The sequence below is a fragment of the Python bivittatus genome, unplaced genomic scaffold (genome assembly GCF_059951505.1).
Source record: "Python bivittatus isolate LINGU-HERP-01145 unplaced genomic scaffold, Pbiv_v1 ctg000080_np1212, whole genome shotgun sequence".
In the NCBI taxonomy this organism is placed as follows: Eukaryota; Metazoa; Chordata; class Lepidosauria; order Squamata; family Pythonidae; genus Python; species Python bivittatus.
This window is the reverse complement of record NW_028277035.1, coordinates 11,616,382-11,629,308: the sequence shown is the minus strand read 5'-3', so window position 1 is coordinate 11,629,308 and position 12,927 is coordinate 11,616,382. Positions and strand designations below refer to the sequence as shown.

At 40.5% G+C, this 12,927-nt stretch overlaps 1 protein-coding gene across 9 annotated transcripts in view; it reads right to left on the bottom strand.

Moving 5' to 3' along the window:
• Nucleotides 1–1,496: 1,496 nt before the first annotated feature.
• WIZ (WIZ zinc finger) overlaps nt 1,497–12,927 on the bottom strand; it is a 75,143-nt gene continuing 63,712 nt past the window's right edge. For 4 of the 9 annotated variants that reach the window (XM_025168478.2, XM_025168480.2, XM_025168479.2 and 1 more), the window contains exons 7-13: nt 11,530–12,039; nt 8,479–8,961; nt 6,477–7,001; nt 5,322–5,831; nt 4,182–4,622; nt 3,537–3,729; nt 1,498–3,302 (exon numbers count right to left, since the gene is read on the bottom strand). In XM_025168478.2, the coding sequence (XP_025024246.1) occupies nt 3,146–3,302; nt 3,537–3,729; nt 4,182–4,622; nt 5,322–5,831; nt 6,477–7,001; nt 8,479–8,961; nt 11,530–12,039 (2,819 nt within the window). In that variant the 3' untranslated portion in view covers nt 1,498–3,145. Of the gene's footprint in view, nt 3,303–3,536; nt 3,730–4,181; nt 4,623–5,321; nt 5,832–6,476; nt 7,002–8,478; nt 8,962–11,529; nt 12,040–12,927 lie in introns of all 9 variants that reach the window. The other 5 variants (XM_025168481.2, XM_088133510.1, XM_025168482.2 and 2 more) reach the window with 5 other exon arrangements.

Below are 12,927 nucleotides of genomic sequence, written 5' to 3'. Positions count from 1 at the left end.
ATCTGAATTTACTATTTGAATTCATTTTTTCTACTAATGGTAGAAACTAAAGGTATAAAAATGTAGCCTGACACCTTCACTTAAATTTTGTTTTTTTATTATGCTTAATTTCTTCTATTAATATACCATTAGCCAAGTTTTAGAGAAACTCCTGCAGTAGTATCTGAATGGAGTTGGGTAACCCCATATTGGCACATCATTACAACGTTTTTCTCTGACTGAAGGAACTCTATTATATGAATCTTTTATCAGTTATCTGGAATTTCCAAGGTTGGAGAACTGATCTTTGTGTTTCTTGACTACATCCTTGTGGGAAAGTATATTTGTTCCCTTAATAAAGATCTTTGTTCTATCAGGGTATATGAAGAGATTTTCTGGTTTCAATGAAGTGCAAAGCTTAGCTTAACCAAATCAGTCTCTTTTGCCTCTATGTAGCTATCAGAGTTATAGTTTAATATGAATTAAAGCAAGAAGCATACTTCATGATGCATACATACATTATAGGAAGCAACTAATGCAGCAAGTTGATGCAACTAATTTCCACTAAAATGTGAGCATATAACTTGTGTAGGATCATGATAAGATTTCTTCTGAGTTTCAGAGAAAAGGGATAGTTAAGTCAATCTTTGTCATTTGTATTTTTCTTTTGAAAGGCTTAAATAGCACTTTTCAGCAACCTACTGTGGGACATACAATTCTGTCTTCCCCCCACATTCCAGTTTATTTTTCCTCAGTCCAACTAGTGTGGATCTAGGTCAGCAGCAGTGTCAATAAATTGGATGTTGAAAGGGTATCACATGCACTATGCCACTCCCAAGCAAGTGCCACAATGATGTAGTTATATCACAGTGTCTCCCATAAGAACCTAAGTTGTGGCATTTCTGTGAAGACATCATCATGCCCATATCTACATTTGCCCCTCCCTGCTGCTGCCCATGGTCTAGGTAGGACTGTAGCTGAACCTTAAAGTGAAGAGAAGAATAACAAAATATCTACCAGTAGTCTTGGGATGATTACTCCTAGCATGATTCCTATAAAATAATTCTACTGATAGTAATCTCTAGTGCAATGTCAACAACCATTAGTAAGTATTGAAGATTTCTCTCTCCAATGCATCATTCTATATTATTCAATGGCATCCATGGGTGTGTGTCAAAATCAGCAAGTTGGTGGATGGAGTATCACATATGACACTGCATGCACGTTATAGACGAATAGAGCCTGCATCTCTGATCTATTGCTTCTCGACCTTTTGGCTAAGATCAAGTGTAATATCTTGAACTGAAATCAACAATTAAACTTTGCAACCTAAAAGGAATCTGTTAAGTTCACTGCCTTGTTATTGTAGCTTTCTGTACCGTAGTTACATGTGGAGGAAAAAAATCTTGGCATGGAAATTCTGATTATAGATTATAATTGTTTCACACTGTAAGGATACAGTACATAAAATTAATATTTTAAATATTAAAGGAAAAATGTGTGTCAAAATAAATGTCCTCCTGATAAAAATGAGCTCAGTGATACCACTGAGGCCTTACTTATGCAAGACCTTAATTATCTGTTTGATTGTCCTTATCAGTTTAGATTACAATCTCCTCTGCCAAATGAGTTGTGAGAATATCTTGAATGATGAGCAAGTGAAAGCAGCATTTTTAGAAAGCGCAGTTTTCTCATCAAGAGAAAGGCAAAATGAAAAAGCATGCAATGCTTCAATATGTACTAGGTGATAAGATCTAGGACTTCTTCAGGAAACTGCTTCCATATCCACTCTTGGAATTCCCTCTATATATAAACCACAATTGATTTTTAATCTTTCGTATTTCTACGAAGATTCAAAAAGCACACAATCAGATTCTCCATTTTGTTTCCAGAACAGAAGTTTAATCTAATATACATATTCCTAGGTACAGTAATAACCAGAATATGCCTATTGAAAAAGTTAAAAGGTAATTTATCTCCTAGCTTTGATCAGCTTGAGTTCCAAATAAAAACAAATGCTCATTATTCCTACACAAAACTAGAGTTTAAAAAGTTGAGGTTCAATGAAGAGAAAGAAGACAGCAACAGTAATCAAAAACAGGAAAGCAGAAATTCCAGTAGGACTTACTGTTGCTGATCCGGGAACTGCACCAAGTGCCTGCTAGAAAAGAAACACATAAAGCCCCTCCAACAAGAAGTCCAGAAGGCTGTGCTGCAAGTTCTTCAGTCACTCCTGGATATAACTTATTTATTCAGAACTGGCCAGAAGGACATGTCATCTCTGATTTCAGGCAGGGGTCAATCTTTAGCCCAAGGCTTAAGATAAAAGAGAATCATATCCCTCTACCAAAATCACACTGCCATAGTATTGCAGAGTAGGATCACCTACATATAAAATTCCACAGGAAACAAGGATAACCAACTGACATTAGGAAGTAAGGAAGAGGCAAACGTATATGGTCAAGGAGTTCTTGATTTCCCCTATAACGTACTGGGACGGAGAACCCCATTACACACAATTAGAGGATGTGAACATGCACAACAGGATCCAACGTCCACAGAAACTAAAGACTTGTCACCTAAGGAATCAAACATATATTAAGGTCACATATAGAATCAATAGCTTTCCCCACACAGCAAATTAGCTCTGCTTCTACCCTCCCAGCTTGCTTATGCTTGGGCTCAAAATGATCCCCATGTTCACAACTTTCACTAGAACCTCATATTCATAACTCTCACCATAACATCTTCTACAGCCTGAACTGCAACAGAGCAAGTGCATGTTTCCTCCCTGTAATGAGAGTGTGTCTTTGGAAAAACTTGCATTTACTGGAAGGTTAAAGACATTTCTTTTTTGCTTTTTTTAAAAACATCCTCCCTCTGTGCAGACAGAACACACACAAGAAGCTCCAGTCTGGAATGCCACTGCTGTCAATAAGGACATCTCCAAAAAACCCAGTATGGTTTATTTAGTGCTCAGACTCTGGATCCTTCTCTTAGCCTCTCAAAGTCCAGGTTAAGTCTACAAACACCTGGACTCTGTGGCAAAGCTATGGAACCCAGAAAAACAAATATTGTGTTCACCCCTGTTTGTTCACCATTATTCTTGTACATTTGGAAATGTAAGGCAGAAACCCTGGAATGCTGGTGCTTCCTAAGAGCTTTGCTATTGGGCTTCAGCTACAGGTGGTGCTGCAGGCACATCAGTCCCACTTCGCAATGCATCTGCCTTGGAGAAGTTGGTCTCCAAGATGTGGCGCTGAAGATGCCGCACCCACTCCTCTTGGATGGAGAGGGGTCCTTGGAACTCCACTTCACAAAATCTGCACAAAGAGAACACAATATCTATTGGAGTCAATTTGAATGCCAAAGAATGAACCTTTCTATATGCAAAAAAACAACTGAGATTCCCAATTTATTTCTTCGTTTCCAAAGAGCTTTGGAAAAAGAAAAAATTGTCTGAGGTCACATAGATGCATGGTATAGCCAAAGATATTCCCATGATTAATATCTAATTGTGAATTGAGGACTTAATAAGATAGAAGAATGAGACAAACCTGCACTTTAGTGTATAGATATTGCCAACAAATTTCACCAAGGAGGTCTGTGGTGGCCTAGGAACCAAAGAGGGCACTGGTCTCACTCTGGGGGCTGGCTGGCGGACCTCTTCAGCCTTCTGTTGCAAGTCAGTGGATTCCTCGTCCCTAGGTAGAGGAGCCTCAATGGGCTTAGCCTGTCTCCGTTCAAACTCTAATGAACAGAAAGATTCAGTTCAGAAAGTGTGATGAAATATAGTACATCAATTCTAGCTGAAATAGAGATGGAATAAAAAGGACTTTTTGAATATTACATTTATTCAGGAAAGTCAGTGCTGGAGAGGGGGAAAGGAAAAAGGAGGGGGTCTGAAAGTCATGCCAGATTTTCTGAATAACTCTGCCCATTCCAGAGTACAACACTACATGAGCTTTTAACATAACAGTCTCTTAATTAACCTTACTCAGGTACTTTGTTGGAACTACCCAAACCACTTGAACCATCAGGCACAGGTAATAAAGGGATTTGTAAACTAGGGGGAATCAAAACTCTGCTGGTATAACCACCTCCCCACAAGGAAGCTAGTGCCTCCTCTACCAAGGCCTTTCTAACTGTCTAGCAAGCTTTGTAATGCATCCTGCGCTGGCAATCTAAGAGCAATGACTCACTGTTGATGTTATGCTGCTGATGCTCCTCCACCTTTACCAGCGACAGAGGTGATGTGACTGTAGGTCGCTCACCGCCGCCACCACCATCCACAGCTTTGCTGGGCTCATTTGGCATCATCTCCCCACTTAGGTTTCTGCTCACCAGTGAAGGACTCCCTGCCTGCAAGCTCAGAGGAACCCTCTTCCCAGAGGCGTCACCATCACGCATGTGAGTAGCATTGCGGAACTTCTTCGCAAAGGGCCGCCCACCTTGGATGTAGCTGCGATAGGCTCCGGCTTTCTGGGGGCGATGCTTGATCCACTCACTTAAAGTCTCAATTGGGGATCCGTTCACACACCATTCAGTTACTCCAAACTGTCTGAGATGTGCACGAGCATGGCTGGCTAGTGCCTTGCGGTTCTCAAAGTAGAGGCCACAGAGTTCACAGCAGGCTTCACTGGCTGGGAGCAGAAAGGGCAGGGAGCTAGACTGAGCAAAATTCTCAATAATCAGCAGTTCAAAATTGGAATGATAGGCCTTATTCGTTCCATTGCATGATTTCTATGTCTCCCTTAAAAAAATCACTTAGAACTGAGACTTTTGAAAAGCTCACTTTGAAATTCCAAAAGCACTGCTTTCCCTCGCTCTTAACCTCCTGCTCACAAGCTAAGTAAACCCACTATTTTTTGCATGAAAAACAGACACACTGCAAATATCTTTGGCTACTTGGAGGGCATGGAACTATGGCTGAGATACAAGAGTTTACTTTATTCATTCATTTGTTTGCTTGTTTAATGCTCAGTTCCCCAAACCTGGTGAAAAAGTTCTTTATCAACCATGATGAGAGGGTGGGGGAATTAAACATACAGCAAGGAAGAAAGGTATGCTCCAAATTATCCCATCAGATATTGAGTTGCATTAAAGAGCTTCTCTGAAACTATTAAGTATACTGCTACAGGCCTGAAATTATTATAAAACAAAATAAAATGCTCAGAGGCACTTTTGCATCTGTTGCCTGGTTTACTATTTAATCACCCCATCTTTTTCACTCTACCAAGTCAGAAAGCAATTCAGTTTCACAAAGAAAAGCCTTGTCACAGAATTACAAATTTTATCTGAATCCCAGTCAAATCCCTTCCTTATTTTGTGATAGCACTTACATGTATGAGTGGGCTTTTCATGCATGTGTTTGGCTTTGAATGGTAATTCGGTCTGGATATAAGTTTTCTGCTTCACTTCACTATGGACACTCAGTCGTTCATCTGATAGTGGCCGTTTAGCGGAAAGTGGTGCCAGGAATCCCTCCTGTGATTTGAGTAGTGACAAGGACACATCCCGACCAAGGTTTGGTTTTCCAGTCTTTCCGCCCAGTGGGGACAAAGTCATGGGCTGCAGCATTTTCCCAGGTGATTTAGGATTAGCTCCATCATCTCCCATAGGTGTTGGAAGCTCAATGCTCATTGTGTTTGGCTCCTTCTTTATCAAGCATGGCTTGTTCTTTTTCTTTATGATTTCACGTAGTGTATCAATGGGAGATCCATTGACTGACCATTCAGTTACTCCCATCTGGCGTAAGTGAGACCTGGCATGACTAGACAGCCCCTTCCGGTTCTCAAAAAACTCGCCACAAAATTCACAACGAATTTCCCGGACAGGGTCTGCACGAGCAGCTTAGATAAAGACACACAGAAAACATTTAACATACAAGGAACTAGCAGCAAACCAAACTTCTCAAAATACCCTTATTTATTTCTGCAAGTCACAAAAGAGTGGGGAGACCTAACCTTGTTTATATCTTGCTTCTCTACAGCTACTCAGTCAAGGTGCAGTTTTAAAAAGCTTTGAGTCCCTGATCATTTATGGTTCAATCATTCACAAGTTATAGGATAGCTGCCTCCAATCTTGGCATCCTCCAGATATGAGGATTTCAGCTCCCAGAATTTTCAGCAATAGCTATGCTGACTGCAGAATTCTAAAATGTAAAGTCTAGGCATCACGAGGGCACTCAGTTTGGGGAAGGCTGGTCTAGGATGATTGGGTGTTTGGACCTGTATTTTGCCAATTACAAAAATTTAGAGCTTCTCGCTTTACTAAGAAGGTGTCAAAAACAGAAAGTTCCCTTTCCATAGTGTAAAATACAGTACAAGCATTTGCACACACAGATAAAATTGTTGGAATGGCATCTTGATATCTAAACATCACTGCTTAATAAAACCAAAAACCCTCCGAAAAATCTTATGCAATTCCCAACTTTGGTTCCATTTAGGCATGCATCACAAAACTCTAGACATCCAATACCCATTGCTAACACTTACAGAGATTGAGTGGAGACATCTCCTCACGTGGTGACCAGGCTCTGTCGGACAGATGTGATTCATTATGAAGTCCCCCAGATATCATTTCCCGCTTGATTTCCATTCGTAATTGGTCTTGCTTCAATTTCTTGTGCAGAGAAGAAGGAAGCCCAGAGAATATTTTTCTAGCAGTTGGGGGAGAAGAGGTAGGAGAGTGCCCCATAGGGCTCCCTGGCTGTTGTGCCTTCTTAGAAATTCCAGGCATGTGGCTTTCCCCTGGACTACAGGGCTCCAGAGAACCTCCAAGAACAGACTGGGCAACTGACTTCTGACCATGTGCTGGGGAGCTGGAGGTACTGGTCCGAGGCTGAGCTCGCCTTTTCAGAATTTCTCGGAGTGTGTCAATCGGAGAACCGTTCACATACCATTCAGTCACTCCCATTTGACGCAGATGGGATCTGGCATGGCTGGAGAGCCCTTTGCGATTCTCAAAATATTCACCACAGAATTCACATCTGATGTCCCGCACAGGTTCTGCTCCAGAGGCTGAGAATAAAAAAGGAAGAAGCAGCAATAAATTACTGTGACTGAAAGAATGAGAGGAAAAAGCAGGATGTGATGTGGGCACCAACTATGTATTGGAGGGGCACCAACCCCTCCAATATGGAGTATGAAGCAGGTACACAGTGCAAGGGTTTTTCACAAGCAAAGCTGATATCCAGTAAATTTGGCCAAAAGAAATAAACACCAGTAATTCCTGTGAAGCATGAAAACTAGGGTAGATATGGTCAAAGCAGGGCTCCCTGTTAATATGGACAAGGAACTGGGAACAGCAGACAATATCCAATTAAAAAAAAAGGTGAACATGGCTGATATGTTATAAGATCATTTCTAGTGTCAAAGCATGACGTAAATTGCACATAAGTTTCTTTCTAATCCAACCTCATTCAGCTTTTGAGGGAAGAGGTCCAGGCATTTCCATGGCAGTTATCACACAGTCACTTTTAAAATATAAGGCCACCCATCTAGATTAAGCACACTGACTTATTGTACACTTGAACAGATAATCCCACAGTATAAAATAATAGTTACATTTTCCATCCCATCATCCAATATCTACATAATACTCCCTGTCAAAAAGTCACTTCTAAAAAACTTGGGGAAAATCACCAAGTATCTTTTATTTGCCATCATGCAACTGTCTTTAGATAATACAGAACACAAAGAGGTGAAACACGCCATTCGATATGGGGTGCTTGTGGCTATCAAACAGCTGTAGGAAGATAACCCTTTGACTGGTTTCACCTATTATGTTAAGGGAGGAAAACAGCTAAAATCCCAATCACCTTGAGGTTACCCTCCTTCATCCCTGATACAGGATGCAGCATTAGTTAAAGCTCTGGTATAAATGGCAAAACAAAGAATTTTCATCCTTGTTCTGTAAATGCTAAGACACTATGTGTCAAGGAGAAACATATTAGTATTCAATGTTCTGTTGAGACTGAATATAGCCAGTGAGTGCCCTACAAACTGGAGATGTCAGAAATCAACCAAAGGCCACAAAAGGGCTCAGACTGCAAAAGAAAAACAAAATGCCTTACTTTAAATAGCAAAATAAATCCTCCCCTTCCATAAGGAGCAAATATGTGGAGTCCACACTTGTCTTGTGATTTTTCTAACAGCATAGAAACCAAGCATATCACTGGGTCCTATCTGGGTCAAGGAGTTGTTATCCACTTGGAGCAAACAGAGCAAATGCCCAGAGAGGGAGCGGGTAACTTCAGCATATGCAGAGGCAGCTGGGAAAGCTTTATTATAGCATTCAGAAAAAGCTTTGAAAGGAAAGGGCAATGGAGAATGCGGGCCAAAGAGTATGTTTCCCCACCCCATCACTGGTTATCAGACATATGGCAGGTAATGACAAGAGGTCTGCATTTCTAGGTGTACAGCTCCATGTCACATAAACAAGGCTAGAAGGGGGGAGGAGGAGGAGGGGACAGTAGCCAGCGCTGATAGAACCTACAGAGATTGAGTGGAGCCATCTCAGCATCTGATGCCCAGTACGCACTGGAAGAAAGACCCTGTTTCCTTTGTAGACTGGCCACAGCTGACAGCCTGTGCCCATGTGGCTTCAGCTTCTTGGTTGGTGGAGGGGAGTGAGGTGAGAGTATAGATGGCTGTTTGCCCAAAGGCCTTGGTGAGTGTGCTTGTTTCATGCCTGTGGTAGGTGTTGCTGTAGCTGTGCTCTTTGGGCTGTGTCCATCAGAACTCCCAATCTCCCCTAATGATTCTCTCTCACTAGGGAGGAGAGAGGAAAGACGGCCTTTGAAGTCTTCATTTTTGATGAGATCATTTAAAACATCAATAGGAGATCCTTTAGCATCTGGATTGCTCACTCCCAGGTGTCTCAGGTGGGCTCTAGCGTGACTTGACAGCCCTTTTCTGGTTTCAAACCAGGCACCACATAATTGGCAGTCAATTTCTCTGCCCGAGTCACTATCTACAGCTGCGGAAAAAAAAAACATTGATCACAAGAGATACGATCACATAAATAATGTGTCTCAAGCACCTTTTAATACCTGAAGAGGACTTTGCTCTAAAGGACTAGTTTCTTACTTTAGAAAGGATATGGTAAAAAATATTTACCTATAGGAATTAACACACAACCCCAAAGGAAAGGCGTGTTATTCACCCATAGCACAGCTGCAGATTTAATAGTTAAAACAGACATTTTTGCAGAAGACAAATTTAACATTTCCTTTCATTGGCCCAGGTCAATTTTTCCAACAAAATTCTTTTTCCTGATGCTCAGGCTTGTTCTATCTCAGCTTAAACCAACAGGTAGTTTAGGTATTTAAAACTTTTGAGAATAGGATAATCAAAAGTTAGTTAGAGTGTCAGATGGCACAAATCCTGTTTAGCAAAGCTTCCAAATATCAACTGATGCCAGAAAAGTAAGATGGCAAAGAGAACAGCGTTATGTGTATTTGCCTAATATTTCATGACTTGAAGCTCCTCACCAATATGGTTAGCACAACTAAATGACATACAACTGAGTGGAATTCTTCCACTAAGAACTCATTTCTCACATCTGTCAGGTTTCTTGAAACATCTTCAGTCATTTGATAAGCTTTCATTTTGACTTCAAAATAAAATGGATTGAGAAGGACCCTGACATAACTCTTGCAGTGCTATGCCTTTTATGAATTACTAAATGTTGCATAAACATTTACAATTGGAATGATACCAAAATTGACAGTTGTAAGTTGGGATTTGCAGGACTAATAATTCAAGAACTTATTTTAATTAATTACATGCCTATGACAAATTCCCATGAATGTTCAGAAAAGCCATATAAGCCATATAGAAAATGGCAAATTATAGTTTAAAAATCCTCTATTTGGGTATGCAAGACAAAATAGTGTTTGAAATTTCCTCATCCAAAGTAAAGCCAGCTAACAAACAATTGTTTTCACATATATTTCTAGAATATAAAGTGCCTGGGCAAGACATCCATTTAAAGATGGGTAATAGCTTAGAACAAGAATGGAAAATTGAGTTTCTTGGCAACCTCTTAAGTTTTATAACTGATGCAGAATTGCAACATATTTAGGGATTATGGTGCATATCTTAAACTATTACATTGTGATCAGAGTGTCTGCTCCAAATTCATTTTGAGCAACAACAAACAGATCTTGGATACCATATGGAGTTTTTAAACTAAAGTTAGCCAGGTGAAACTAGCATAGCATACAGTGATGGGGTGAATATATCAGGTTGAAATACATTTCATATAAAACTGGTACTGTAGACTTTACTGCTGGTACAACAATGAAAGGAACCACAACAGACGCCTCATGTATTATTCCTTATCCACCCCCTGCAAGAAAGAAGTGCTCTTGGCATCCTTGCTCAAACCCATCAGACAACTGCTCTTTCTTTATAGTTCTACTTACCTCTGCCTATAAACAACACCAAATAAAACTCACTGTAACCTACCAGTGACAATTACTGAACAGCTGAAAAAGGCTGAATCAATAGCAGAGACACTAAAAAAACCCTCCAGTGCAAAAGAACATCAAGCAGGATAGTAAGTGGCTTATACCATTTCTACCAGATTTCACAGAGAGCACTGGTGAATAGCAAGGCTGAACAGCCCTATTAAAAACCAGAAATATCATATGCTAAATTAGTTTCAGATCAAAGAAAGAAGTTCCAATATAAGCCACAAGTCCACAAACCTTACAATAAATCCCAACAAAGATGGCAAACAGAAAAAAAAATGTGTATGTAATGGGAGGGGGGGTTGTGTAAAAGAGTAGGATATTTTCTTCAGTTAGCAAACCAGTGGTGCCAGCAGCACTAAACTATTATCTCGTATTCTATAGTTATTAGACTTTTTTTTCCTTTTAAATGATTAATACTTCCCAAGAGTCTAAGAATGTAATTATTATTTTCTTCTGACAAGAGTAACTTTGCTCAAAATTTTGGAAAGAATCAGATGGTGTTTATAGCTGCTGGCCCTTTAATGGAGAAATATTCCTGAGTTCCAACCATAAATTAATATGATCTCTGGGCACAAATAAGAGAGGCATATACAAAAGCTTTGTAGCTTATCCTGAAATTATGTAAGTATGATCAACCCTCCTAGAGATAAGCTGGAGAAGGAGACTGCTAAATTACAGAAAATTGCCTCTTTTGCTGAGATGGGTGTTTAGGGATTAAAAAAATGCAAACCCCACTTACTCAGAGAAGAACACTCCATCTAACTGAACCATAATCTCAACCTCAGTAGTTTTTTTAGAACAGAACAGAAATCTTTGCACCAGATCAAATGTATCCTATTTGTCTTGCTCATATGGTGCATGTCACAATATTGTAATGTACACAAGATGCAATGTGTGCGAATGCAGTAACCCAAGCAAAGCCAAGAGTTGTAAAATGTGTCTCCTGAGTGGGCAATCCTGCATGGGTTCACACTACAAGGTAATGTGAAATTCAAGAGCTCCCTGCAGTGGCAACCTGCAAGCCAACTCTCCTATTTGCAAGCAGCATCAGGATCAAACAGACTCACTTAGATTTAAAGGGCCTTCTTCCTCCAGTTGTGGCCACTGTGTTTTAGGAGAACTCTGCAGAGGGCTCAACGGTAGCTTGGGGCTTTTGTCTTCAGGGTTCTTTTGTGGAGGAGAACCAGGCAGAGCAGATGCCATTTTCTTGAGTATGGGAGATCCTGGTTGGGAAACATTCTTGGGGGTGAAACCTGGAGGGGATTTGATTGCTTTGTTTACAGGTGGCTCTTGTGACCTTTCCGTAGCTTTGTCGAGAGGCAGCAGCAGTGTTGGCCGTGAGGACCCTGTAGTCCCTTCTTTGGGAGAGGCAGATTTTTTGCTAAGACTTGGAGAGACGGGGCTGCTGTCCAGTTTTCCCTTCTGTTTCATCAGTTCATAAAGTAAGTCGATAGGAGCTCCACTGCTCTCAGACTCAGCCACGCCAAGCTGCCGTAAGTGAGAACGAGCATGGCTGGACAGGCCCTTGCGGGTCTCGAAGCAGGCGCCACAGACCTCACATGTCGTGAGGTTTGGTGCTGGAAAGAGGAGAGTGACTTATTGAGACAAAGTTAAGCTCAATCCTAGACTATCTTTGCTACCACGCAGTAGACCAGAAATGTACGTTATCATGTTTGGGGACCTTCTCCATAAAACCACCAGACTAGCCGAAGAAAATGATTTCTCCAGCCTATTTTACAACAGATGAATTTGCTAAGTGATAAATGGTGTTTGCTGGCCAGATTCTTCCAGCAAAAATCAAATCAAGCTTAACTTCTCATCCATCATGCAGCCATCACTCTGAAACAGGTTCACACATAAAACTGGTTTCAGATGCCTTATCATAGCTAAATCCTAGAAATCCACACAAGATCAATTCCCCACCCTGCCTAACCACCTTAACACAGCACTGTAACTCTTACTTTCAGACATATTGCAAATGTAGCTTCTTATCTGCTGCTGCTGGTCAAATACCAGCAAGGGAACTCTATTATATCAAGCTGCAGCGGAGAGAGATGAGAAGCAGGCTCTTCTTCCCTCAAGTGTCACTTAGCAGTAGTAAATCCAGACGGGAAGCAATGGCATTCCATTTGATCTACTGAGGGATCAAATCCATCAGTCTCTTCTTCTTCTGGATTTTTCCATTCAAACTGCTCATCATAACGTGATATAATTTTAAAAATTGGTGCTCAAATGTTATTATTTTCCTACCCCGTTCTTTTTGTGCTATTTTTTAATACGTACGTTTGTGGGAGAGAAATGTCTTGTTTTTATTTATGTTTTAAGTTGCTCTTGAATTGTTTTCAGCTGAAGAGCAAAGCAAAATATTTTAAAGAAATAATATTGGTATTGATTAGCTATGTGTGATTGACTTAATAGATAAAATAAAAAAGTCTTGTCTATGTTTCAGTCTTGTCTATCTATCT